The sequence below is a fragment of the Typopeltis vanoorti genome, chromosome 13 (genome assembly GCF_054136105.1).
Source record: "Typopeltis vanoorti isolate ZY-2024b chromosome 13, IOZ_Tvanoo_1.0, whole genome shotgun sequence".
NCBI lineage: Eukaryota > Metazoa > Arthropoda > Arachnida > Uropygi > Thelyphonidae > Typopeltis > Typopeltis vanoorti.
Window position 1 is genome coordinate 6,104,705 of NC_143561.1, and position 25,240 is coordinate 6,129,944.

A 25,240-nucleotide genomic window follows, 5' to 3' on the forward strand; every position below is an offset into this window, starting at 1 on the left:
AAATTGTAGATATGAAGTTAGTAATGATGTAATTTTTCATTTAGTACTATCTTATCCTATACATCTCATAAGGGTATAATATATCAGGAATTTGATGATGACTTAATAAAATACGCCATCTATAGGACATAAAGCATGGATACAGCATATTAAGGTCTTAACGGTACCAATTTTTTTTTTTTATTAGGGTGATAGTGCAATTCTGCATGAATATAATGATATAATGGCCTGTGTGAACTTTTTCCAAAAACAGTGAAAACTATAGGCTGTTGCTCAGATAACAAAAAAATAGCACATTCAAAAAGGCTAGTTGTTTTCTAGTTTTCCTAAAGTGAACTTTATGGTTGAACTGAATTTATTTAGGATGAGAATTTTTCTAAATCATGAGAAGAATAATTTATGGAGCACTTCAGATGTCTCCTCAATGATATTTCTCCCAGCTCTATGCTTTGGTACAGGTATGTTTATGACATCTTTACAATTTGAAATGGTTCTTCTCCTGACTGAAAATTAAAAAATTAAAATAAATACAGTTCAACAAGAACACAGTTCACTTTAGAAAAAGAAGAAATTAACCAAATTGCCATTTTTGGATCTGCTAATGTCAATTACACAGAGGATCTTAATATGTAGAAATAAAGAGGTTATAGTTCCATTGTATAAGGCTTTGATCAGGCCTGATGTGGAGTAATGTGCACGGATTTGGTTGCCTAGTTTTTATGGTGATGAGGATATATTAAAAAGGGTAAAGAGAAGACTAAAGTAACTGGTCTTTGGAATGTGGGATATGAAGACAGATTAAGCGAATGCAATTTGCAAGGCCTTATGAATAGGAGGAAGAGAGGGGATATGATTGAGATGTTTAAGTTGGTAAGGGGTTGTTATCAAGTTAATGTGTAAGAAATTTTTCATAGAATGGGAGAAGGGGATAGAACAAGGAGACCTCCTTGGAAGCTGTGTAAGGAAGGTGTTATCAGGGACATAAGGAGTAGGTTCTTTGCATGGAGAGTGATTAATCAGTGGAATGAATGCATTGCCTGATATTGTGGTAAATATAGATACATTGAATGAGTTTAAAGCATGGTTTGATGGACCTTATGTGTAACAGTGGTTGCCTTCCATGATGAGTCTTTTGACTTCATGGAAGTATCTGGTGTTAGCAGGGGTATAAGGAGGGCTCTTTACATGGAGAGTGGTTAGTGAGTGGAATACATTTCCTGACAGTGTAGTGAATGTGGACTCACAGAATGAATTTAACCTCCCTACTAACTTGAAGAAGAATGATGGAATCCAAAATGAAGGAGGCAAGATGGGAAAGTTGGACAGAAGCAAGAGTAGTTGCGAGGGACAAGGGCAGATGGAAAACCAGCATTGCAGCCTTATGTGCCAGTAGGCACAGAAAGACTAGATAATGATGATGACCGGCCACAGTGGATAAAACCAGGGTTAACCTCCCTGCAGCACAATTTGTTGAGCTTTGTGTGCAACAGTGTATACCTCCTGTGATCAGTCTTTTGATTCTATGAAGGTGTAGTGTTAATAATTATGTGTGTGTCTGTGTAGAATTTTACTTTTTTTCCCCTTATTATAGCATTTGTGGTCCTTTTAGAATTTTTCTGTTATTTGTATATTATGTTCCATTTCTGTACTGAAGATGCCTTTGACACATTGGCAAAAATTTTACCATTAAATATTAAGTTATTTAACATGAGTTTTTTTTTTTTTAAATTCCATCAAATCTTATTTGAATCAGCTTTGAATATGTTAATTAATAAGACTACACTTATCCTTGTGTTTGTCACATTTACTTTAAAGTATTTTTTTAAAAGTGTGTAGAAATCAGATTTGTTTTGAGAATGTATAGTTATAAAACTTAACGAAAGCAAAAGCTCATATAATCGATACATTATGAATCTTTTGTTTTCAACTTTCCTGTACTATCGCTGTACTATTTTGGATGCTTTTTAAAACCTTCTAGAATGGGAGATTTCCACATGAAACACACTGATTAAACTATTACAGTACAAAAAAAAAAAAAAAAAAAATTGTGTATTCAAATAGCATAATTTTTATGTTAAAATTACATTATTCATTCTGAGTTCAATTTCTTTATATTTCAGGAGCTTTATCATAAACAGTGTGAAAGTGTTTGCATTATGTTTGCTTCCATTCCTAACTTCAGTGATTTTTACATGGAATTAGAAGCCAATAATGAGGGAGTGGAGTGCCTTCGATTGCTTAATGAAATTATTGCTGATTTTGATGAGGTATTGTTTATTATTAATTTTTACATCTCTCTCTCTCTCTCTCTCTCTCTCTCTCTCTCTCTCTCTCTCTCTCTCTCTCTGTCTGTAAATTGGTAAGGTTCCAAATTTTAACTCCTCACCTTATTCCAGATTCTTGAAGAAGAGCAATTCAGCTGTGTGGAGAAAATTAAAACAACAGGGTATACTTATATGGCTGCATCAGGACTAACAGCTCTGGTTGTAGATCTTACAAATCATTCCCATGTCACCACTATGGCAGACTTTGCACTCAGGTTAAAGGAGCAGCTAGATTATGTCAATGAACATTCCTTTAATACCTTCAAAATAAGAGTTGGTGAGGAATACTGTTATTTTTTATTGCAATCTCAAATTGTTTTTGCTTTGATTAAATAAATGGTTATGATTAGTAAGTCTTGTGTAGAAATATGTTTTTACTATGAGTTATTCTGCCAGTAACTTTTGATAGAAAAAATTATTTTATTTATATTAACATAGTTTTTTTTTTTTCTACTTTATGTTGTTTTATGCAAAAATCACTTTAGTGATATACTGTATATGTTGTTTTATTTATTTATGCAAAAATATTTATGCAAAAATCACTTTAGTGATATATATACAGGGTGTTCGGGATAAATTTGACATATTTATAATTAATTATATTTTTCCGTAAGTTACATGTATTAACACACACTTCTCTTCATTTAAAAGTTTGGACCCTTCTTCATTCATATACAAGATGTCAGAAAGGATGGATAGCTGGAACCCACCTGAATCATGGAAGAGAATAACTTGTATCATGATGATTCGTGCCTGCCATCAAAATAAGGATATTACGACTGCTGCCCAATGCTCCCTGAATACAGTAAAAACAATCAGGCATGAACTAGAGACTTGCAATGGTGACTACGAGGATGTAGCAAGAAGAAAGATCCCTAGCAGACGATCTGATTGCGTTCGTACAGCAGAATTCCTCGCAAATCTGCAGGAACAGGTGTTGAAGAACCCTGGCATTGGAATTCGGGCTTTGTTCGTGGAGTTGCTAACTGTAGTCAAGCCCTGGATAACAAGGGTAGCCAATGGTAGGCCGTATGTATGGCAGCAGGATTCGGCCCCTTGCCACACCTCTGGGAAAAGTCAAAAATGGTTGTCTGAAAATTTCTACGACTTCACCAGTCCAAATGTTTGGCCTCCAAACTCCCCAGACCTTAACCCCATGGATTATTTTGTATGGGGCGCAGTTGAAAAAGACACCAATCGCACTTCCAGTAATACAAAAGCCCAGTTAATGGATAAAGTTAAAACAGTTTTTGCGGCCCTTCCCAGGGAGACTGTAGCATCAGCTTGTTCGAGGTTCCGAAGCAGAATTGAAGCTGTGATCGATGCTAATGGTGGTTATTTTGAGTAAATCTTGTTGATAGTATTGTAATTAACTCTGCCTGTAATGTTTTTTTGTCAATTCATTAAATTTAATAGATACAAAGAAGATTTTCTTTTTCCTTACGAAACTGTCAAATTTATCCCGAACACCCTGTATATACAGTATATATATATATATATATAAGCTTCTCTTTAGTATAAGACATATTTTGATTTTTTAAATAATTTTCTAAAATGTCCTTATTAAAAATGTTAAAGAATCTGAGGGAAATGTTAGCTTTCTGAGGTTATGTTTCTTGAGAAATATAATTTCCAATCAACAACTCTCTCACTATTCAGGAGTAAAATGGAAACTTCCAAGTATTAGCAACCCTACATATAGTGCTCAAGCAGTAATACTATTTCTTCCATGTGTCTTAATACTACACGTCTAGATAAGGTGACATTTATCATTTGGTTGGAAAGAACTAGGTTCACACACCACCTAGGATTTAAAGAATCTTTAATAATGGCTTTTCTGTTGTGAGTTTTTCCTCGAACAAACTATAGAGTTTTTGATCTGACAAAACTGGTAAACAAGCTGAATGATGTGCAATTAACAGTTGTAATATAATGACTTTAGACTTAGTTGCTTCAGCTGTAATTAAAACCAATCCAAACCCAGTTATTTTTTGCTGTAGGCTATCAGCCTATTGTTTTAGTGGTTATTGCAAGCCCTCTTTCCATCTTTTCTTTGATTTTTCACACTATTCTTTTAATGTTTTTAGTTTTTTTTCTGTGTTATTATTCTGTTATTTTGCATTCTTCATGCATAAGCATTGATATGATTATTTTTTCTTTTGCTTATTTAGTTACTTATTGTTTGTACCAAACATTGTTAGTTTATTTCTTTTTTCAATCCTGTGATTATATTTATTAGTTTATTTTAGCTGTTTTTCAGCTTATGTTTCAGAAATATATATCACTATTGCCATGGCCAAGTAATTTGGTTTCATAGAAACCTAATTAATGATGTGATATGGTGGTTAATTCTGTCTATAGTTTGCTATGTGTTGTGTATATTCTCTAACCGTTTTGTCTGTCTTGTGGAATGAAAAACTGTAGTTTCCACCTCTGTATGAAACTGGCAATAGGACTTTTTACCTTTGTTTGAAAAGTTCTTACAAAAGTTCTTTGCATCATACAGAATTTCAAAACCAAGTCTTCCAACCAAAGGGCTACAGAGGCTCTGGTTAAGACATCTCTGTTATTCTTTTTGCATTAATTATTACTATTTAAAAATATTAAAACTTTCTTGTATAGTGAGACCTGTGGAGTTTCCATAATTAAACATTAACATGTGTGTCACAGTAAACTATATTTATTTTACAAATATTTTGTTTTGCATAGTGTAAGACATCATCAGTGAGAGTGAAGAACAATGGTAAGGAATTTGAACAATGAAACATTACAGCACATGTATCAAACTTGAATCCCTCTGTACAAATAGTTGCACATTTGTTAAAACTGTTGGGCAACAATTCGATTATTATGATACAATCTATTTTACACAATCGAGTATAACAATTTCCCAAACTTTTGGGATCATAAAGCAATTGTTATAATTAATATTAGGTCTTTGAAGTAGAACTTCAGTACTTTCTTTAAATAGCCTTTCATATCTGTACATAGATCTGTGTAGAAGTTTTGTGTTTTGCTATTGGATCCTATGGTTTGCATTTTCAATTCCATGCTGAGCCAAATCCAATTTCTGCATTTCAAGCAAGATGTGATCAGAAATGCATTTGTAGACTGATCTTCCTGTTTGTGTATAATATGACAGATTGCATGAACATGAGACTTGGCATACTCCAGGCAGATCGTTATTGAGAGTTTGTTGTTTGAAGAGGATAAGAGATTATGAATTTGGTTAATAGGTTTGAAAGTGAAAAGTTGATATTTTTATAATCTTTGCAACTCTGTCAGAGATGCCTTTGATGTACATGTCTAGATAAGGTGACATTAATCATTTGGTTGGAAAGAACTAGGTTCACACACTACCTAGGTGTGTCTTGGAATGGTTTTAACTATTTTTTGTGTTTTGAGGTTGAATCCATTTATTACAGTTGTTTGTTTAATGGTTTCTAATTCCTGTGTGCTCTAGTCAGTAAGACTTTTATGATGCCATATTTCTAAGATAGGTGGTGTTCTGATGTATTGTGAACATAGCGCCTTGTAAAGGTAGATGTTCAGTAGACAAGGTTTCGTTGAATATGAATGTCAGGAAAGGAAAGGGAATTCCACTTGTTTCTTTTTCTAATGTGAATGTAATTCAAGGATGTAGGTTGTTAAACTTTTTCTACAAATAAATAGAATTCTGGTTCTGTGTGATTCAATACTCAATGTCATCTATGTACCATAACCAAATAGATGGTTTTGGGTTAAGAGAAGATTCTTACTTCCAGATGTTCCAGTTAAAAATTTTCTAGGTTAGGTGATAGTGGTGAACCCATAGCAGCTCCCTCCTCTTTGTTGGTATAGCTGTTCTTGCCATGTAAAGTATCTTTAAATAGATCTACTATGTCTTCTGGAAATTCTTGGGCTAGAAGGTCTGTTGTTTCATTATGTTGAATGTTCATGAAGGGGGAAATGTGATGTCAAAACTTACCATCATATCTGAAGATGTCAGTTTAATATCTTATATTATTGTGCAAAATTCTGTGGAATTTTTTATTGCAGAGGCTGAGTGGCTAGTGACGAGTGGCTAGGTTTGAAAGGAATCTTGAGACCTTGTAGGTTGGACTGCCTGTGGAATCAACAATTGACCTAAGTGTGTAGTGGCAATTACTTCTGTGTAGCTTTGGTGCTGCATATATTCTGAGAGGTTTTGCATGGTAAGTTCTGAGTTTTTTAAGAATTGCTTGGTCTGTGGATGTTGTTTTGTTCAATAGCTTGTTAAGCTTATTAAGTTGGTTTTGGTAGAATCTTTATGAATCTCAGTATGTGTATTCCAATCACATAACAGTAATTCCATTTTTCATTCATAGGATTTGGTGTCTAGCACTACTGTGATGTTTTCCTTGTTAGCCTTTGTAATAACTCTATTGTTATTGTGTTTTAAAGACTTTATGGCTTTAAGTTCAGAAGGTGGTTTACTTATTAAATTACTTAAGGAATTTACAACGTACAAATGATATAAATTAAAATTAAACTTTAATCTATATTCCAATATTTCAGCTACATCATGTTGCCATTTTCACAGGAACTTAAAATAAAGACACGTGATGCAGGCACTACACACAGTAACTGAGGATGAAGTAGGAAGCTGTTGTTTTGCCTAAAAGTCCTGATGGTGCCCCCTAGTGGGCTATGTAAGTATTCTTGGCTGTTGGACTGAAGGTCTTCTGATGTAAGTCTCCCAAATTTGGGGCAGTCTCATGCAACCAAATTTGTTGAGGTTTGGCATGTTTCTTAGGGCTCAGGCTGATTCCAGCCTTTCAAATTTGAATTTACTATGGTGTATAACCATGGCTTTCTTCCACCGTATTCTGTGGCGAGTATCCAGAGCATGGTCTGCAAGACTAGAGTGGCTGTACTGGTGAAAACGTATTTTAAGTTCCTGTGAAATTAGCAAAGTGACGTTGCTGAAATATAGGATTATTGATTAAAGTTTAATTTTAATTTATATCATTTGTACATTGTAAATTCTTTAAGTAATTTAATAAGCATGTATAACCAACGTCTAAGCCTTTCTACGAGAATCAGAAGGTGGTATATTCAGTTTGGGTGGTTTTGCATCATAAACGATGTTTGCAACCTCTACAGCACATGCGTTATGCTGTTTCATTGTTCAACTTCTTTACTGTTGTTCTTTGCTCTCATTGATGATATTGAGGATGTCTTACAAAATGCAAGATGAAATATTTGTGAAATAAATATTATATTTTACTGTGGCACATCTTAATGTTTAATTAAAATACTAAATTTTCATCATTTTCTGATATATACTCTCTCTCTCTCACTTGGGGGGAACCAGACTCCTACCAGGTGCGTCCCTTGGGTGGCAGATGAGGGAAGCCCCAATGGGTTGCTCCAAATAAAGAGTAAGGAGCCGTGGACCAAAGGATGTGACAGAGAAATGGCAAGCTGGCCACATGAAAATGCCAAAATTTCCATGGATTACAAGATTACTGGGAATACACTACCACGTACAGGGTAGATGACACGCCAACATGAGCCTCACATAGAGTTGGTGAGAAATCTTCTATGTGGTAAGTATATAGCTATTGTAAATATCAGATCTCTATACAAAGCAGGAAAACTCCAAATTCTACAAGAGAATCTGAAAAGGATAAAGTGGGATATTATAGGAATCTCAGAAACTCACTGGACAGGAGAAGGATGCCTAAACATGCCAGAGAGCAAATTATTCTATTCGGGAAGAAGAGACAAAGTACATAGAGAAGGAGTTGCAATTCTAATAAAACAAAATCTTACTGCAAGTATAACAGATATCAAGCCTATCTCCTGCAGAATAACAGGAATTAGACTAAAAGCCAAAGAAAAAGAACTACACATAAAGGTTATTCTGATTTATGCAAGTCACAATGAAGAACACATCGAACTATTCTATAATGATCTCCAAAAAGAAATAGATGATATCAACTCCAGAGACATCTTATTCGTAATATGAGATTTCAACGCTAAGATCGGTACTTTCAGAGAAGAGCTAAAAGATATAATGGGGAAATTTGGAATTGGAACCGAAAATGAAAGCAGAGAAACTATGCTCAATTTCTGCAAAGAAATTGATGACCTTGTCATCTCAAACACAATGTTTTACCATAGACCTAGTTTTAAATATACCTGGACCTCACCAGATAGAGAAATACGAAATTGTATAAATTATATCCTAATTAGAAATAAATGGAAAATCAACTATAAAAGAAATAGTTGATGGAAGATTTTTCACTTGGCTATGCTACCAATTATATATTTGGCTTAATCCTTTCATGTTGGAGGTTTAATGGAATATTATCAGCACTGAGAAAGGATTAAAACTAATTTTAATACTTCCAATATTTCATCTCCATCACAGAGACCTCTTCAGGGATTACAAAATTTTTTGTAACAACACACACGCAAATACAATACATTCACTCACTCACTATTGTATTGTATTGTATTTATGTGTGTGTGTGTGTGTGTGTGTGTGTGTGTGTGTGTGTGTGTTGTTACAAAAAGTTTTTTGTAATCCCTGAAGATGTCTCTGTGACAGAGACGAAATATTGGAAGTATTAAAATTAGTTTTAATTCTTTCTCAGTGCTGATAATATTCCATTAAACCTCCAACATGAATTCTTCACAACACTTAAGCTTCAACACACAGGTTTAATCCTTTATCCAAGTGTAAGCAAACAAAGTTGTGCCTGAAGTATTTTCAGGACTGGGGCAACTCATGACAAAGGTGGTATAACTTATCATCAAAGCACATCTCCTTGCAGACATGTATAATGCTATGCATTAAGGGAAGGGTCACTACCCAGACTGGTTTTGACCTTTATTGAGATCTCTTCGGTGGTGATACTAAGGTGGAAGTAATGGAGAAGTCATATTTCCATATATATGTTGCCAAAAGATGTCACACCTTTTAGCAACTCATATTTGGCTCCCACTGACGAGACCTCAATAAAGGTTGAAACCGGTCTGGGTAGTGACCCTTCCCTTAATGCATAGCATTATACATGTCTGCAAGGAGATGTGCTTTGCATTATGGGATATTAAGGCAAGTGATGAGAAGTTATACCACCTTTGCCACAAGTTGCCCCAGTACTGAAAATACTTCAGGCGCAAACTTTATTTGCTTACACTTGGGTAAAGGATTAAACCAAATATATAATTGGTATAAAAGAAATAGAATTGATAAACTCCACATGAAAAAGTTAAAAAATAACCAAATAAGATTAGGCTACATTAGGAAAATTGAAGAAATATTAATTAACTCAGCAAGGGAAATTTTAAGAATTTATAAGAGACCCAATGATAAATGGATAACATCTGAAATTTTAGAAAAATATGAAGAAAAAGAGAAAACTAAAAACAAAAATAAATGGACATACCTCAGAAGAAAACAAGAAGAAATACAAACAACTCAAAACGAAATTGATAAACTCTGCAGACAGGTTAAATAAAACTGGCTAAACAAAAAATCAGAAAAATGCAATGAAGCATATAAACCATAACTCAAAAACATTACATAACATAATTAAAGAAATTACACAAAACTTTTCACCTATCTCTAACAATGATCAACTATCAGGGTAAGGAAACAGGAAATCCAAATGCAATAAAAGCAATATGGATGGAACACTACCAAAAAACCTTTAAGAATGAAATCAATAACTACCTAATAACAAAGCCCCACACTAACTCAAGACATGATGCCTTAATGATTCTTCCATCAGAAGTGGAGAATGCTCTAAAGCAAATGAAATCTGACAAAGTACCAGGGATAGACCAAATTCCATCATATCTCTGGGAAGAAGGAAAGCAAACAACTTTAAAATTCTTTACCACACTTTTCAACAAAATCATTAAATCAGGAGAAATACCAGAAGATTGGATAACAGGAACTATCATACCAATTTACAAGTAAGGTGATAAGAAAATTTGTAAAAATTACAGACCAATCACATTACTCAGCCATGCTTACAAAATATTTACAAGAGTAGTACAGAACAGAATAAAGAGCACATATAAGATCATTCTTAGTGAAGAACAGGCAGGCTTCAGAAAGAATCGCCCCACATTGGATCAGATCTTCATAATACAAAGACTAGCAGAATTATACTGGTGTTATGTCTTTAGGTTCGTCCCTTTTTAGGTTATTTTATTTCTGCTGTTACTATTATCTATCATTTTAGGATATCAGCTATTCCGTTGCCGACAAATTTATAATTGTTTAAAATGACTGCGCTAGCCGGCAACTGAATTCTGATACTCTAAAATATTAAAGGGATTACATGATTTGCAGTCGTGGTCCCTCTTCTTCTTATGGCAATGGATTCCCCTTTTACTTTTGCAGATCCGAAGTTTTAATAAGTGGTAATTCAAATCTCAGAAAACGACAGACTCATGAACTTTGGGTTAAAGAAATACATTTATTTAAAGAAACTTGCATATATACATTATATGAAATAAATCCAATACTAAAGAGTCTGAACTCCCCCACTTAAGTTAAGATATCCAAAATTTCTAATTCTAAAATTAATCTAACAGTTCCACACTCTTTTTTTTTGTGTTACTATGTTCAGACTCGGTTAATTCATATAGAGTTACTCAGTTTCCACATATAAAAACAACACATGCACATAGTTATATACAATCCTTGTGTAGAGCATATCAGACGAGTTCCGTCGTGATTTAGCATGGGATATTATTCTTATTTATGAGCGGGCTATATCCTCCCCCAACTTAGTTAATATTCAAACTAATTTCTAACATAATATCATAAGTGTTTCTTCCAAGCAAACAATTCCAAAAGTTTTGGTTCCTTCCTCAGCTTAAACTTAGACTGGCACTAACTCACTTGACATAGACAGATTAGTCCAAAAACAGTCCTTTAGGCATTATATGAAAGTTAAATGTGTGGAGCTTCTTAATTCCCTGGTTCCTATTCCTTCCTTGGTTATTATTCAAAATGAGTATGAAAACTTGTACCTTACCATTCTTGTCTTTTACGGAGTTGCCGAGGCTTCCTTGATTGCACTTCTGTGTTTTCTCACTATGTATTCTCACGGCATCAGCAACTTACTTCTATCATCTTCGAAAGGTTCCCCTTTCACTGACTATACGTTGGCAAAACTAACCAACGGCTCTTTGCTGGAATTCCAACCTCATTCCTTCGGTCTATACTCGACACGGCACTTACAGCACCCGGGAAATTACAGAGGGTGGATGTCTAAGTTGGTGGCCGAGCCATTTTATTTGGTTTCTTTGAACAGTGCTGACTAGAGATCTTTCTGGGTTTCATCTAATATAGTAGAGTTGGGAATGTGGTCTTCCCAGGAGTAATCCAGGATATTTCTTAGACGACCAAAGCTATTTATAATATTGGTCATCGCTGCTTTTGTTGAGATGTTCCAGGTCTGGGAGCCATATAGAAAGATAGACTGGCTGGTGCACTTGTAAAGATGAATCTTCGTCTCCTTTGAGATGAGGCTCGACTTCCATACTTTATTAAAACTTCTGTGGAACTGCAGTGCTGTCTATTTTCTTGTTTTAATGTCTATTAAGGAATCTGAGATGTGTGATCCAAGATATGCAAGGTCCTCTACTTCTTCAAGGTGATCATTTTGATATATATAGATGTGCCCATCTATCTGATGTTTTAATATCTTTGTTTTTTGGGAGTTTATTTTTAGTCCAAATATTTCTGTGGTTCTCCTAAGGCTTTTGAAGTAGTTTTAGGCATCTGTAATGTTGGAGTCAATGTGAGAACTATATCATCTGCAAAGCTTGGGTCTTCAAGGTGCATCTGTATATATGGGTCTTTGATAAGGATTCCAGATTTAACTTGCATTAATTTAAAAATATAGTCAATCACTATTTATGAAGAGATATGGGGCCAGAGTATCTCTGTAGGACTCCTGTGGTGATGGAAAAACTGTCTGTTTTGTCTCCGTTAACTAATACTGTGGCTTGATATTCCTGGTAGGGTGCCTTGATTGTCCTGATAAGTTTAGGTGGAATACCATAAAGTTTGAGCATTTCCCATAATCGTTCCCTATCAACAGAATTAAATGCTTTAGTAAAGTCAGTAAAGTTCAAAAGCAATAGTAGATTCTTGTCCTTCGAACCCTCTTATTAGTCTTCTGATGCAGTGAATGTGTTCTAGAGTACCATGTTTTTTGAGGAATCCAGCCTGGTTTGTACGAAGTAATGGAGTTATATGTGGTTCAATTCTATTTAATATCATTCTATTGTAGATTTTTAGTGGAGCAGAGATGAGTGCGATTCCTCTGTAGTTTTCAGGTTTGTTCAGGTTACCCTTTTTTGGAATTGGTATTATTACTAGACCCTCTTTCCACTGTTCAGGAACTTTCCCAGAGGATAGTGCAAAGTTATATATGTGTAGCAGTTGTTCTTTGATATCTGTAGAGCAGTGCTTTAAAGCCTCAATTGTGATGCCATCTGCTCCTTGTGATTTTCCTGCTTTTTGTTGTTCAAGGGCCATTGTGAACTCCTGCATGGTGAAATCATCGCAGTTGATGCTAAGAGTTTTTGGTACTATGGTTTTAGAGATGAAATCAATGTTTGTGGTTGGCATGTTTGGAAGTGTGCCTTCCATTCATCAAGTTCTTCAGTCTTGTTTTCAAACGAGGTTCCATCTTTTTTCTTGATTCTCAATACTGTGGGTTTTCCTTCTGCTGTGCTCAGGGACTTTGCCATTTTGTAAGTTTCTCTTGTTTTGTGTAATTTTTGACAGTTTTCTAGCTCTTGACAGATGTTCTGGATGTAGGCTTCTTTATCTTTTGAGAGCACTTCATATACCTCTGTGTTTAATTGCTTTAGTTCATTTTTATATTGAAGAGAATCTTGGGTTTTTACTTTGTGTTTTATTTTATTGTGCTTGTCAATCAGTGAGTTTGTTTCTTTGGTTACCCAGTCTTTATCTACACTTTTTGTGTTTGATTGAAGAAATGTTTGGGAGGCTGCTTGATGAATGATGCTAGCTATTGCTTTAAATATGTTGTCTGCATTATCATTCGATACTGCTTGTGGGTTGGTTGTACTTTTGAGTTGCTGGAATTGATTTGCCTTGTTAGTCATTTAATTCTTCCCAATTGTATCTGAGGGTTTTTTTCTGTGATTTAGATGCTCTTAGTCATAGCTTTAATCGTGCACTTACAATTCTGTGATCAGAGTTTAATTCTGTGATCAGAGTTTAATTCTGTGCTCTACAGTTTTGGGCTGACCTTATCCATTTTACGTTTATTAAGATATGATCAATTTGAGCCTTAGTTTCATTGGGATGTTGCCAGGTCTATTTTCTTTCTAATTTATTTGGGAATTTTGATTGAAGAGATATCAAGTTCTGAGAGTAGCAAAAATACACAAGAAGATGGCTGTTCCCATTGGTTGAGTCATGGTAGGTATATTGTCCTATGTTTTTGTGTTTCCAGCTACATCTTTTCCGATTTATGCATTGAAGTCTCCTCCAACTATGTGCATATTGTGTGCAGGTATTTTGATAATGTACTTGGCTAGGTTTTGATAGAAAGTTTCTTTGTCTTTATTCTGCTGCTTCTGTAGGTGCATCTGCACATGTAATTGTTATTTTAAGGTTTGCGTTTATTGTAATAGCTATTATTCTTTTTGAAACACTTTCTATTGATGGAATATTTTTGTAGACTCTCTTGTTTACCAGGATTCTGACTCTGCAATTTCCAGATGATCTGCAGATGAGTACATAAAGATCCATTTATGATTATAGGATCTGATTTCATTGAATGCCAAGTGGGATTTTCATCTATACTCCTGTATGCAGATTGCATCCACGTGTTCTGCCTCTGCTCCCCTGGAAAATTCATAAAATTTTCTACATTTTAGGAGAGTGCGAACATTATATGTTGAGATGATTATGGGCTTCTTCCAGTAGTGTTTAGAGCGCTTCTTTCCTTCATCAGGCTGAAGGCTTCCCTGTGGGCTTTGACCTCCAGCCACCATAGAGGGGGAGGATTGAAGTGTGCTCTGTCGTTTCATTTTGAATTGTTGTTTCCTTTCGTAATCTAAAGTTATCCACATATCGGGTGATTGGTCCTAATAATAATAATAAATAATAATAATAAATGTAAGGTCTTAAAATTTGGGATCCATCAATGGGATGCTACATATTGTATTGGTAACTATAGCATAACACATATGCCACAGTAAATAACTTTTTTATTATGTCAATATTTCATCTTATGTATTATAAGACATCATCAATACAACTAATGAACAACAATAGGAAATGAATTTAAAAAAACAGTAGTGCGCATGCTTAAATTGAAATCTCTCTATGTATACAGTCACGTGTTCATGGATTAAGGCTATTGGGCTAAAATTAAAATTAGTTAAATTAAAATATAGCAGATAAATTATTGAATACATATGGTCTATGAAGTAAAGCTTCAGCAATTTCTTTACATAACCATTGATGTTTATATGTGGATCTATGTAGTAACTTGGCATTTTGCCATTGGATCCTGTGGTTAGCATTTTGATTCCATGTTGTGCAAGGCCAGATTTATGAGGTTTGATAAAATGGATGTGGTCTTGATGTTCAGAGATTTATTTATTTACGAGGTGTGGCTATTAAATAACGAGACTGGTTGCAAAAATGTAGGTTATTATTACAATTGTACAACTTAATTGTTATCCCCTTCAACATACTCCCCTCCCCTCCCCTCCTCTATCTATACACCGTTACATACGAATTTTTCATTGTTGGAAGCAGTGCTGCAAGTCAGCAGGTGTTATCTGCTTCAGTAGTGCTGCTGTTTTCTCCTTTACCTCATCTATTGACTGAAAATGGGTGCCCTTCAATACGGATTTCAACTTTAGAAAAAGGTAAAAGTCACATGGAGCTAAGTCCAGCGAGTAAGGTGGATTCAGAAACAAAGAGACAGTCGATACATTTGAAAACTCCGACATAATCGAGAATGAAAAAGTAAGAATGAGCAAGTCAGAACTGAAGGCAATGCTGATCGTTTTTTTTTATATATATATATATTAGTGCCATGGTATTGAATGGGTACTGGAGGGTCAGACAGTTAACCAGCATTATTACCTTGAGGTTCTGGCCAAGCTGAGAGAACAAGTGAGGAAGAAGAGACCTGATCTGTGGAAGAACAATGCTTGGATTCTCCATCAGGACAACGCTGCAGCCCACAGTGCACTGTCTGTAAAGCAGTATCTGGCTGATAAGAAGATCCCAGTGTTGGACCATCCAAATTACTTGCCAGACTTAGCTCCATGTGACTTTTACCTTTTTCCAAAATTGAAATCCGCATTGAAGGGCATCCATTTTCAGTCAGTGGATGAGGTAAAGGAGAAAACGACAGCACTACTGAAACAGACAACACTGATGACTTGCAGCACTGCTTCCAACAATGGAAAATTCTTATGCAATGGTGTATAGATAGAGAAGGGGAGTATTTTGAAGGGGATAACAATTAAGTTATACAATTGCAATAATAAACCACATTTTTCCAACCAGTCTTGTTATTTAATAGCCAGACCTCATATAGATCTTCCTATTTGTCCATAGTAAGACATGTTACACGAACATGGTACTTGGTATGTGCCAGGTAGCATCATTGGTGAGAGTTTGTCTTTTGGAGTAGGTAGCAATGAGTTGATATTTTTTCATAATTTTTGCCACACATTCATAGATGCCTTTAATATATGGAATTGGAATCATGGGCTGCTTCATGTCTGGGTTGATTTGTAGGAGAGTGGTTTATTATATTTTGGGTTGTTCTTGAATTATATCCATTTAGCAAGGCTGTTTCTTTGATGATTTCCAATTCGTTTTAGGGATTCTTCAGAAGAACAAATCTTGTGTGCTCTTGTTACTGAAGATTTTGTGATGCCATATTTTTGAGGAGGAGGGTGAACTGATGTATTATGGATATAACGACATGAAAAAGTTTTTTTTTCGGTAGATGGAAGTGGAAATGGATCCATCTTGTTTGCACACACATCAAGAAAGGAAATACCTGTTGATGATTGTGCTTGGGCCAATGTTGTTTAATTTGTATATAAATGATATAGGAAACGGCTTAAAGGGAGATATTCAGTTGTTTGCTGATGATGCAAAGTTGTGTAGTGCAATAAAAAATCAAGCTGATGTTGAAAGTTTGCAGGAGGATTTAAATAAGCTGGTAAAATGGGCAAAAGAAAATGGATGTCAGTTCAATGTGGAAAAGTGTAAAGTCATGCATTTTGGGATTAAAAGATTACCAGCTGTGTACTACATCGATGGAAAGGTACTCCAAGAGATTGATGAGGCTAGGGACTTAGGGGTATTGGTAGATAGGGAGATGAAGTTCAGAGGACACATTGCTAAGGTGTCCAAGATTGCACATAGGATTACTTGGTTGTTGAGGAACACACTGACATCCAGAGATAAAGAGGTTATTATTCCCCTTTATAAAGCATTGATACTTCCACATTTGGATTACTGTGCTCAGGTCTGGTCACCTGGATTCCTTGGAGATGAGGAGGCTGTGGAGAGGGTTCAGAGAAGAGTGACCAAGTTGGTGAGTGATATAAAAAATGCTCCCTACATTGATAGATTGAGAGCTTGTGGATTGCAGAGATTGGTTGATAGACGAAGAAGAGGGAATATGATAGAAACATTCAAATTACTAAAAGGTTTTTATAGGATTGATGCAGGGGAAATGTTTCAGCTGTGTGATAGTGATGGAAGAACAAGAGGTCATCTCTGGAAATTAAAGAAGGGTGTGGTTAACAAAGGTGTCAGAACAAGGTTTTTTGCCTGGAGGGTGGTGAATGAGTGGAATTCATTGCCTGACTTAGTTGTGAGCTCTTCGTCTGTAAATGAATTCAAGAAGAGATATGACAGATATTGTTTTGCTAGTTTGGGTCTCCCGCGATGAGTCTACTGACTCCATGGAGATACCCGTAATAATAATAATAATAATAATAATGATTCCTTTTCTAGTGTGAACTTGATACAAGGATGCAGTGTTTTGATTTTTTTTGTAGAAATGAGTAGAGTTAAGGTTATGCAAAGACGTCATTGACATAGTGTAACCACATTGTTGGTTTTGGGTCAAGAGTTATCCTCAATTGTATTCAATAATTTTTCTGCTATATTTTAATTTAATTAATTTTAATTTCACCCCAATAGTCTTAATCCATGAACACTCAACTGTCTACATAGAGGGATTCCAATTTAAGCATGCACACTACTGTTTTTTGAATTTAATTTCTATTGTTGTTCATTAGTTGTACTGATGATATCTTATGACACATAAAACAAAATATTTACATAATAAAAAAGTAATTTACTGTACCATGCGTGTTATTCTATAGTTATGAATACCCCACAGGTTTCACTATATTAAAAAATACTGTTTTGGTGGATCTATGCTAGAGAAAGTAGAGGAGGAGGAGGAGTCAAAGGATCTTGGAGTTGATAGTTGATAAAAGTTTGAAGTTTAGAGACATATCACAAAGGTGGTGAACCCAGAAGATTGCTGTAATATTAAGGACTTTGACCAGTAGAGATAAAAGACTGGTAATTCCTTGTTGTGATCAGTCCATATCTGGATTGTTTTGCTCAGATCTGGTTCCCAGGATTTGAAGAGGATAAATTAACCATGGTGAGAATACAGAGGCAGATAACAAAAATAATATTAGGACTCTGTAATGTTAACCATGAGGATAGACTGGAGGCATGTAAACTACAGAGTTTATTGGATGAAAAACAAAGAGATAACATGATTGAGATATTTAAACTGTTGAGAGGTATTTACAGGATTGACACTGGGGAGATGTTTCATATATAGTAGCACAAGGGGAAGAAACAGGGACAAGAAGCTACCCCTGAAAGCTGTGAAAGGAAGTCATGAGTAAGAAGATGAATAGTGGTTTTTTTGCATGATTAGACCATGAAATTCATTGCCTGGTAGGGTAGTGAATGTGCAAACAGGGTTGAGGAGTAGACTTTTGTTGTCTAAGATGGCCTTCCTCCTGCGTTGAGTATTATGACTCCTTGGTGGTCCATAATAATAATAATAATAATTTGTGATTTACACATTCCTGAATGTGCAAATCACAACCTGTAGTGAAGGTATTAATCATGAGTGCACTTTTGTCAAAATTTATGCCTTAGTGATTTTTTTGTCTGAATAGAACTATTTATAGTCTGATAAATGTAAAATAGTTTTATAAGCTGTAAAACTAAAATTATCTTTCTCTCCTCAAGCATTTTTATTACTGCTCATTTTAAGTTAGCCAGAGCAGGTTTATTTTCTTATCTTTTAGGATTAAATGTTGGACAAGTAGTAGCTGGAGTGATAGGGGCCAAAAAACCTCAGTATGATATTTGGGGTAATGCTGTCAATGTAGCAAGTCGGATGGATAGTACAGGAGAAATGGGAAAAATTCAGGTATTTTTTAAATATGAAATTAACTTACTACTTTTATAGTGAACATTTGTGCCTGTAATTTTTTTTTCTTTTAAATGCATTTTTTGCTTTTAACAATTGTCAGAAAATTAGAATGACATCCTTATGGGAATGAGTTTTGGCATTACTTTTTTTTTATCATTTTTTTCTCCAGAATGATTTTCTAAACAGCATTCACTATGTCTGATTAATTTCATACTATTTAAATTCTTTCTTATTGGACTATGTACTTTGTCACACCAAGACATTTTCAGCTAGAAACAACACATAGGAAAATCAAAGTTCTTGAATTCCGATCTGTGTTCTTGAATTTGTATTAATCTAACAGATAAACTTTGTGTTGATGGTTATTTATGACTTATTTTTAATGATATTAACAACACCAAATGAACTATTTTATAAAAAGATGTTTTATTAACTTGCTTATATTTTACTGAATTTCAAATCAGCATCATCATCAGAGCACAACACAGCATGTATACGTAACAGTAAGTGAAACAGTACAGTTGTTGTAACAGACAAAAGATCTAGTCTCTTATTTTGGCACCCTCTAATGTTGTAAAAAAATAAATAGATACAGCTATTTGGGAGTTGCTCTTAAGATAAGTCTCCAAATTTTTGGCAAATTAATGCAACCATATTTCTTCAGATTATGATGCTGATTTGAAATTCAACGAAATATACGCAAGTTAATAAAACATCGAGCATCCCCTGTCGGTTTTTATTTTGCCTGGAGGATTGATAGAAAGTGTGACTATGGCAATTAAGTGGGATGAAAGGATGGACGAGATGATGATGATGATGGTGGGCACAAATGAGAGGCAGTGTAAATCAGGTGGCGAGTGATCTGAGATTCATGCTTGAGGTTGTACAAAAGAAAACACAGAGAGGACGGATAGTGTGTGTTGCTCAGGTATGATAATGACAAGCTGAGCAGAAGAGCAGTAATAATGAATGGCATAAAATAGCCAAAATGTCTCAAAAGAGAGGATTGGAATATATGGATGCTTGGAGGGCATTTGAGGACAAAAGGAACTGTATGTGAGAGATCACTTGCATGAGGAAGGATGTAGAATCTGGAGAGATTGCTGTTTTTTGAATAAGTTGGAGTGTCAATGCAGAGAAACTAGAATTCCCAGGGTGGATGGTAGCATTGGTGACTTCTTGTGGGAATGGGTGCTTGGGGGAAGATATCAGGTGACTTTGAGTTTAGTGGAGTCTGGAGTGGATAATGATAGGTATAGAAACAGTGAAATTTTTATGCTTTATGCTAATGCCAGGAGTATCTGGAATAAAGGACATGAATTGGTGGCACTGATAGCATCAGCCTGGCCAAAGATTATTGGGATCTCTGAGATGTGGTTGACAGAAGATAATATAATAACAGGAATAGAAGTAGGCAGGGTACAGCATTTTTCGGCAGGATAGGAAGGGAGAACATGGTGGTGGAGTATTGCTTATGATAAGTGATGACTTATGTCCTCTAAGAGGGGAGGCTTTGGAAGGTAGTGACACTAATGGTTTTGAAAGCATATGATGTTAGGTAGAGGTGGGCAAGATAGGATATTTAGTGGGAGTGTTACTACAAGCCAAGGAGCACAGATGGTGGGGGATCAGGAGATGCTTAGGCAGTTGAGTTTGGCAAGTGCAAGAAGAGTGATTGTTATGAAAGATTTTAACTACAGCAGTATAAGTTGGAAAGAGGAAAATGCATGCAGTAGTAAGGGAATGGAATTTCTAGAATTCTTGAGGGACAAATGTCTTGGGCAACATGTAATAGAGGGAACAAGAGGTTCAAGATTGGATTTGGTCATAGCATCAGAAGAGCTGATAATAACTGAGATGACATCTCTCCCCCAGTTGGAGAAAGTGACCATGTGGTTTTGACATGGAAGATGAATAGACATGCAGGAGTATCAAAGAAAAGAGCATGTGTGTGGAATTATAAAGCAGGTGATTATAATAGTCTTAGATATCAACTTGGGTTAGTTCCATGGAGGGCAGAATTTGGAGGGCCACGATATCATTAGCGCATGGGAAATTGTGAAGAAATATTTGTTAGCAGCAATAGTAAGCTGTATTCCAGATGTGAAGAAGAGGACACAATTTGGTGTAAAGTGGATGACAAACAATATCAAACAGGAACTGCAGGTGAAAAGGAGATTATAGAAGAGATATAAGGAGAGGGGTTGAGAGCAGATGCATGAAGAATATAAGACTTAGGCCAGGAGAGTGACTAGTGTATTACTATTTTTAAGGAAGGCATAACTGGAATATGAGAAGAGATTGGCACTAAGATCCAAAGAAAATCCTAGGGAATTTTTTAGCTGTGTGGCCAGTAGGAGGAAAAATTATTGTGGAAGAATGACATTGTGGGATAAAAATGGGAGTAGAGTGACTGATGCAGAAGTAAGTTTTAATACTAGAGGGATAGAGCAGGTTCGAAGTTTAGAGGTGCAAGAGGAGAGTGTGTTCCAGATACTGAGTATTCTGGATGTCAGTAAAGCTGTGGGATTGGGTGGTATTTCACAACGGGTTTTTTACGAGAATATGCTAAAGAACTGACAGCTCCATTGACCTGGCTTTTCGATGAAAGTCTGGAGTCAACATGGATTTGTTTAGGGGTACTCTTGCTTTAGTAATATGATTGCCTTTTATAATAAAGTGACAAGAGCAGTTGATGAGGGAAAGGCATATACTGCCATTTTTTTTTTAGAATTTGCAAAGGCATTTGACAGGGTGCCACATGATAAGGTGATATTTAAGTTGCAGCTCATGGGTTTAGATGTTGGGTTATTCAACTGGATTCAGGATTGGCTATCTGATAGGTATCAGAGAGTTGTGTATGGTGGGACAATATCAAGGAGGCAGAAGGTTACAAGTGGGGATCCCACAGGCTGAATACTGAGACCTGTATTGTTTAACCTTTATGTCAATGGATTGTAGGGTAATATTCAGTTGTTTTCAGATGATATGAAGCTGGGAAGGGTTATTGGTAATAGTGCAGATGTGGCAGCCCTGCAAAAGGATTTGAATAAACTAGATAGATGGGCAAATGAATGGGGATGTCGGTTTAATGCAGCAAAATGTAAAATCTTCAAGTTTGGGATACATCGATGGGATGCTGCATACTCGATTGGAGGATGAAGTAGGGGAGACAAGAGATCTGGGGATGATGATTGTTAGTAAGGACCTCCCACGATGAGTCTTTTGATTTCATAGAGGCCTGAATAATAATAATAATAATAATACTTTGTTTGGTATTGTTAACACTGTTAAAAATAATCTCCTCTCATCTCCTACATAATTCTTTAATTAGATAGTTATGACTGCCCATTGGTTTTTTGATCTTGGACTGACTTCTTACTTTCAGATTCAGCCCATTGTGTTCTTTTTTCTTTTTTTTTTTTTTTATGGTGGAGGGGAGGGTCTGCTAATTATATTTGTATTTGGTTTCCATTTTTTGCTACTTAACTATTCTTGAATCTATTCTAATAATGTGTTTATTTCATTCTGAGCTCTTATTTTATCTTTTTATCTATGGATTTTAATTAACATTCTTCATATTTTTTTTACTCTATTAATTATTTTTTTCTTAACATTTTCATCAAACTACTGACTTATAGATTCTTACTTTTGTTTCTTTTGCCAGATCTTTATTTTTCCATATGTTATGTTATTGAATTTAGATGCATCATATTCAGGGCTTGAAAAATGTGCTTGTCTGCTCATCCATGACAAACTAGAATGTTTAGTTAACAAGTGAAAAAAAAGCAGAGAGGATTTAATTGTCAGTTTTATTTACGTAATGCTGATTCTGCCTATTTTGTCAATTATCACTGATTTTATCGTAATGGAATACAACCAATGAGTGGAATAGGATATGCATGCATCATTTTAATAAATTTAGTTTAATTCTTTATCCAAGTGTAAACAAACAAAGTTTGTGCCTGAAGTATGTTCAGGACTGAGGCAACTCATGATAAAGGTGGACCAAGCTCTCATCACTCCTTGTCTTAGTATCTCCCATAATGCAAAGCACATCTCCTTGCGGACATGTATAATGCTATGCATTAAGGAAAGGGCCATTACCCAGACCGGCTTCAACCCCCATTGAGGTCTCGCCAATGGGAGACAGATCCAGAGGTAGTGATGGTGATACTAAGGTGGAAGCAATGAAGAAGTCATATTTACCTATATGAGTTGCCAAAAGGTGTTTCACCTTATTATTAAATTACTCTGTATTTAGAGAAAGATGTTGGAAGTTTTTTCCCACTTGGTTAGACTATAATAAATTTAGTTTAATCCTTTATCCAAGCGTAAGCAAACAAAGTTTGTGCCTGAAGTATCTTCAGAACTGAGGCAACTCGTGGTAAAGGTGGACTAAGCTCTCATCACTCCTTGTCTTAGTTTGAGTGATGAGAGCTTGGTCCACCTTTACCACGAGTTGCCTCAGTCCTGAAGATACTTCAGGCCCAAACTTTGTTTGCTTACACTTGAATTAAACTAAATTTATTTATAGTCTAACCAAGTGGGAAAAAATTTCCAACATGCATCATTTTATTTTTAGAGTGCTCAGTTGTACCTTTTGGTAACAGTGAATTGTGAAACGGCAGCCTAAAAGAGATATGCAGCAGACAGTGATAATTAGCTTATTTCTTACTCAGTAATGGAATATGGCAAAATGTGATGTTAATAACAGATATTAAAACTTGAAAAGTTGAGAAAGAAGTATTTATTTTCCAAAATATTTGATGATTTTGATTCTAATCTAAAGGTTTTTCAATTGCTTTCTGAGTTGTTGCCATGTCATATGACATCACTGGTCCTCTATCCAGCCATTTTTGGAGCCAATCAGAATTCAGAAAAAAATTTTATTGAGAGTTTTTAATGTTTGCTTATAATGGCAGAGAAAAAATTGTTTGCTTTTTTCGTGAAAGCAATTCATGTAAGTGTTGAAAGTGAAAATTATTATTACATGCCGCCTCCAGGGAGTCCAAAGACTCATTGAAGGAGGGCACCTGCTCTACAACTCTGTCTCCACCACTCATTCCACCAACTACACCAAAGCCACCCATCTCTACCACCCATCACCACCACCACTAATATTTCCACAGACATTCACAAACATCCATGCCCATAGCAGGATTCGAACTCGCAGCCCTTTGGCTGGAGAGTGGATACACTAACCACTCGGCCAACCAGGCCAGCAGCAAAATGTGTCAGAAAATTGTGTTATTAATAAAAATAATAATAAATGGTCTTGTATCACTTATAAAATGCGTGCTTTTTTTTTCCCACAGACTGATAAATACACTAATGCATAAGTAAACATATTTGCTTCCAACTTGTTCACTTATACAGGATAAAAATTAGCCATAGCATTAACACAAGCTTTTAAATTGACCAGATCTAGGGATAAACACATGATTATGATATATAGGTGACTGTAATAAAGTACACCCAGACTAACATATGACAAATGAGATATTTGCCTGACTGGTGAGCCAGCACAAAATTTTCACGCCTTGATCATATTTCATGTCAATCTTTTGTTAGATATGGTATATCTGAAATCTTTTGCATAGTTTGGATTGGGTGTATGTAGTAAAAAACATTCATATAGATCAGAAATTTTGCAATATTCACATAATTTTTGGATTGTAGTGCGTTATGCATGTATATAAAATAACTTTTATATAATAACTTTTATTTTTAATGAAAAATATCACAAAAATCATTTGTTCCATATCACAAAAAAATATTACTTATATGATGCTATGCATGTATATGAAATAACTTTTATATACTTTATTTTTAATGAAAAATATCACAAAAATCATTTGTTCCTTATCACCATAAAACATTACTTATATGATAATAGTGTATTTCTAAATGAATTCTTGTTAAATTCAAAGATACAGTCACTAGTAGCCTGTCAACAACTGTTTTATTATTTTAGGTCACACATGATGTATATTTAATACTGAAAGCCCATGGCTATCCACTTGAGTCCCGAGGTTATATAAAAGTGAAAGGTAAAGGAGAGATGCTCACTTACTTTCTTACTGGAAACAGACAAGGAAGCCCCAGTTCTCCTGTGGGTGTATCCTCCATGTAAACAGGGTCTTAATAGTGATAAGAATCTAAGTACTTTATTTTTATATTTCTTATTCATCAGATACTGTGCTTGAATGTGTTATATAATATATTCCATGCTTTATGGTAATTAATCATGGCCAGTTTCAAATTCTGGTTTTATGATCCTAGAAGGAGGGAAACTAGGTTTCCTACCTCTGTCATATACATAAGTAGCTTTCTGTAATGAGGGCATTTCCAGTAGTTGTGTTAGCAAATCATTTCTTATCTTTGTATATTGCCATTATCTACTTATTGTTGGATTATATTTACATA

At 35.2% G+C, this 25,240-nt stretch overlaps 1 protein-coding gene across 1 annotated transcript in view; it reads left to right on the forward strand.

Moving 5' to 3' along the window:
- Positions 1-24,947, forward strand: part of LOC150099904 (adenylate cyclase type 5-like) — a 221,665-nt gene extending 196,718 nt beyond the window's left edge. Inside the window, exons 16-19 of the mRNA XM_090403170.1 lie at positions 2,121-2,267; positions 2,397-2,601; positions 18,684-18,808; positions 24,789-24,947. Of these exons, the coding sequence (XP_090259296.1) occupies positions 2,121-2,267; positions 2,397-2,601; positions 18,684-18,808; positions 24,789-24,947 (636 nt within the window). The remainder of the gene's footprint in view (positions 1-2,120; positions 2,268-2,396; positions 2,602-18,683; positions 18,809-24,788) is intronic.
- The last annotated feature ends 293 nt before the right edge of the window (positions 24,948-25,240 follow it).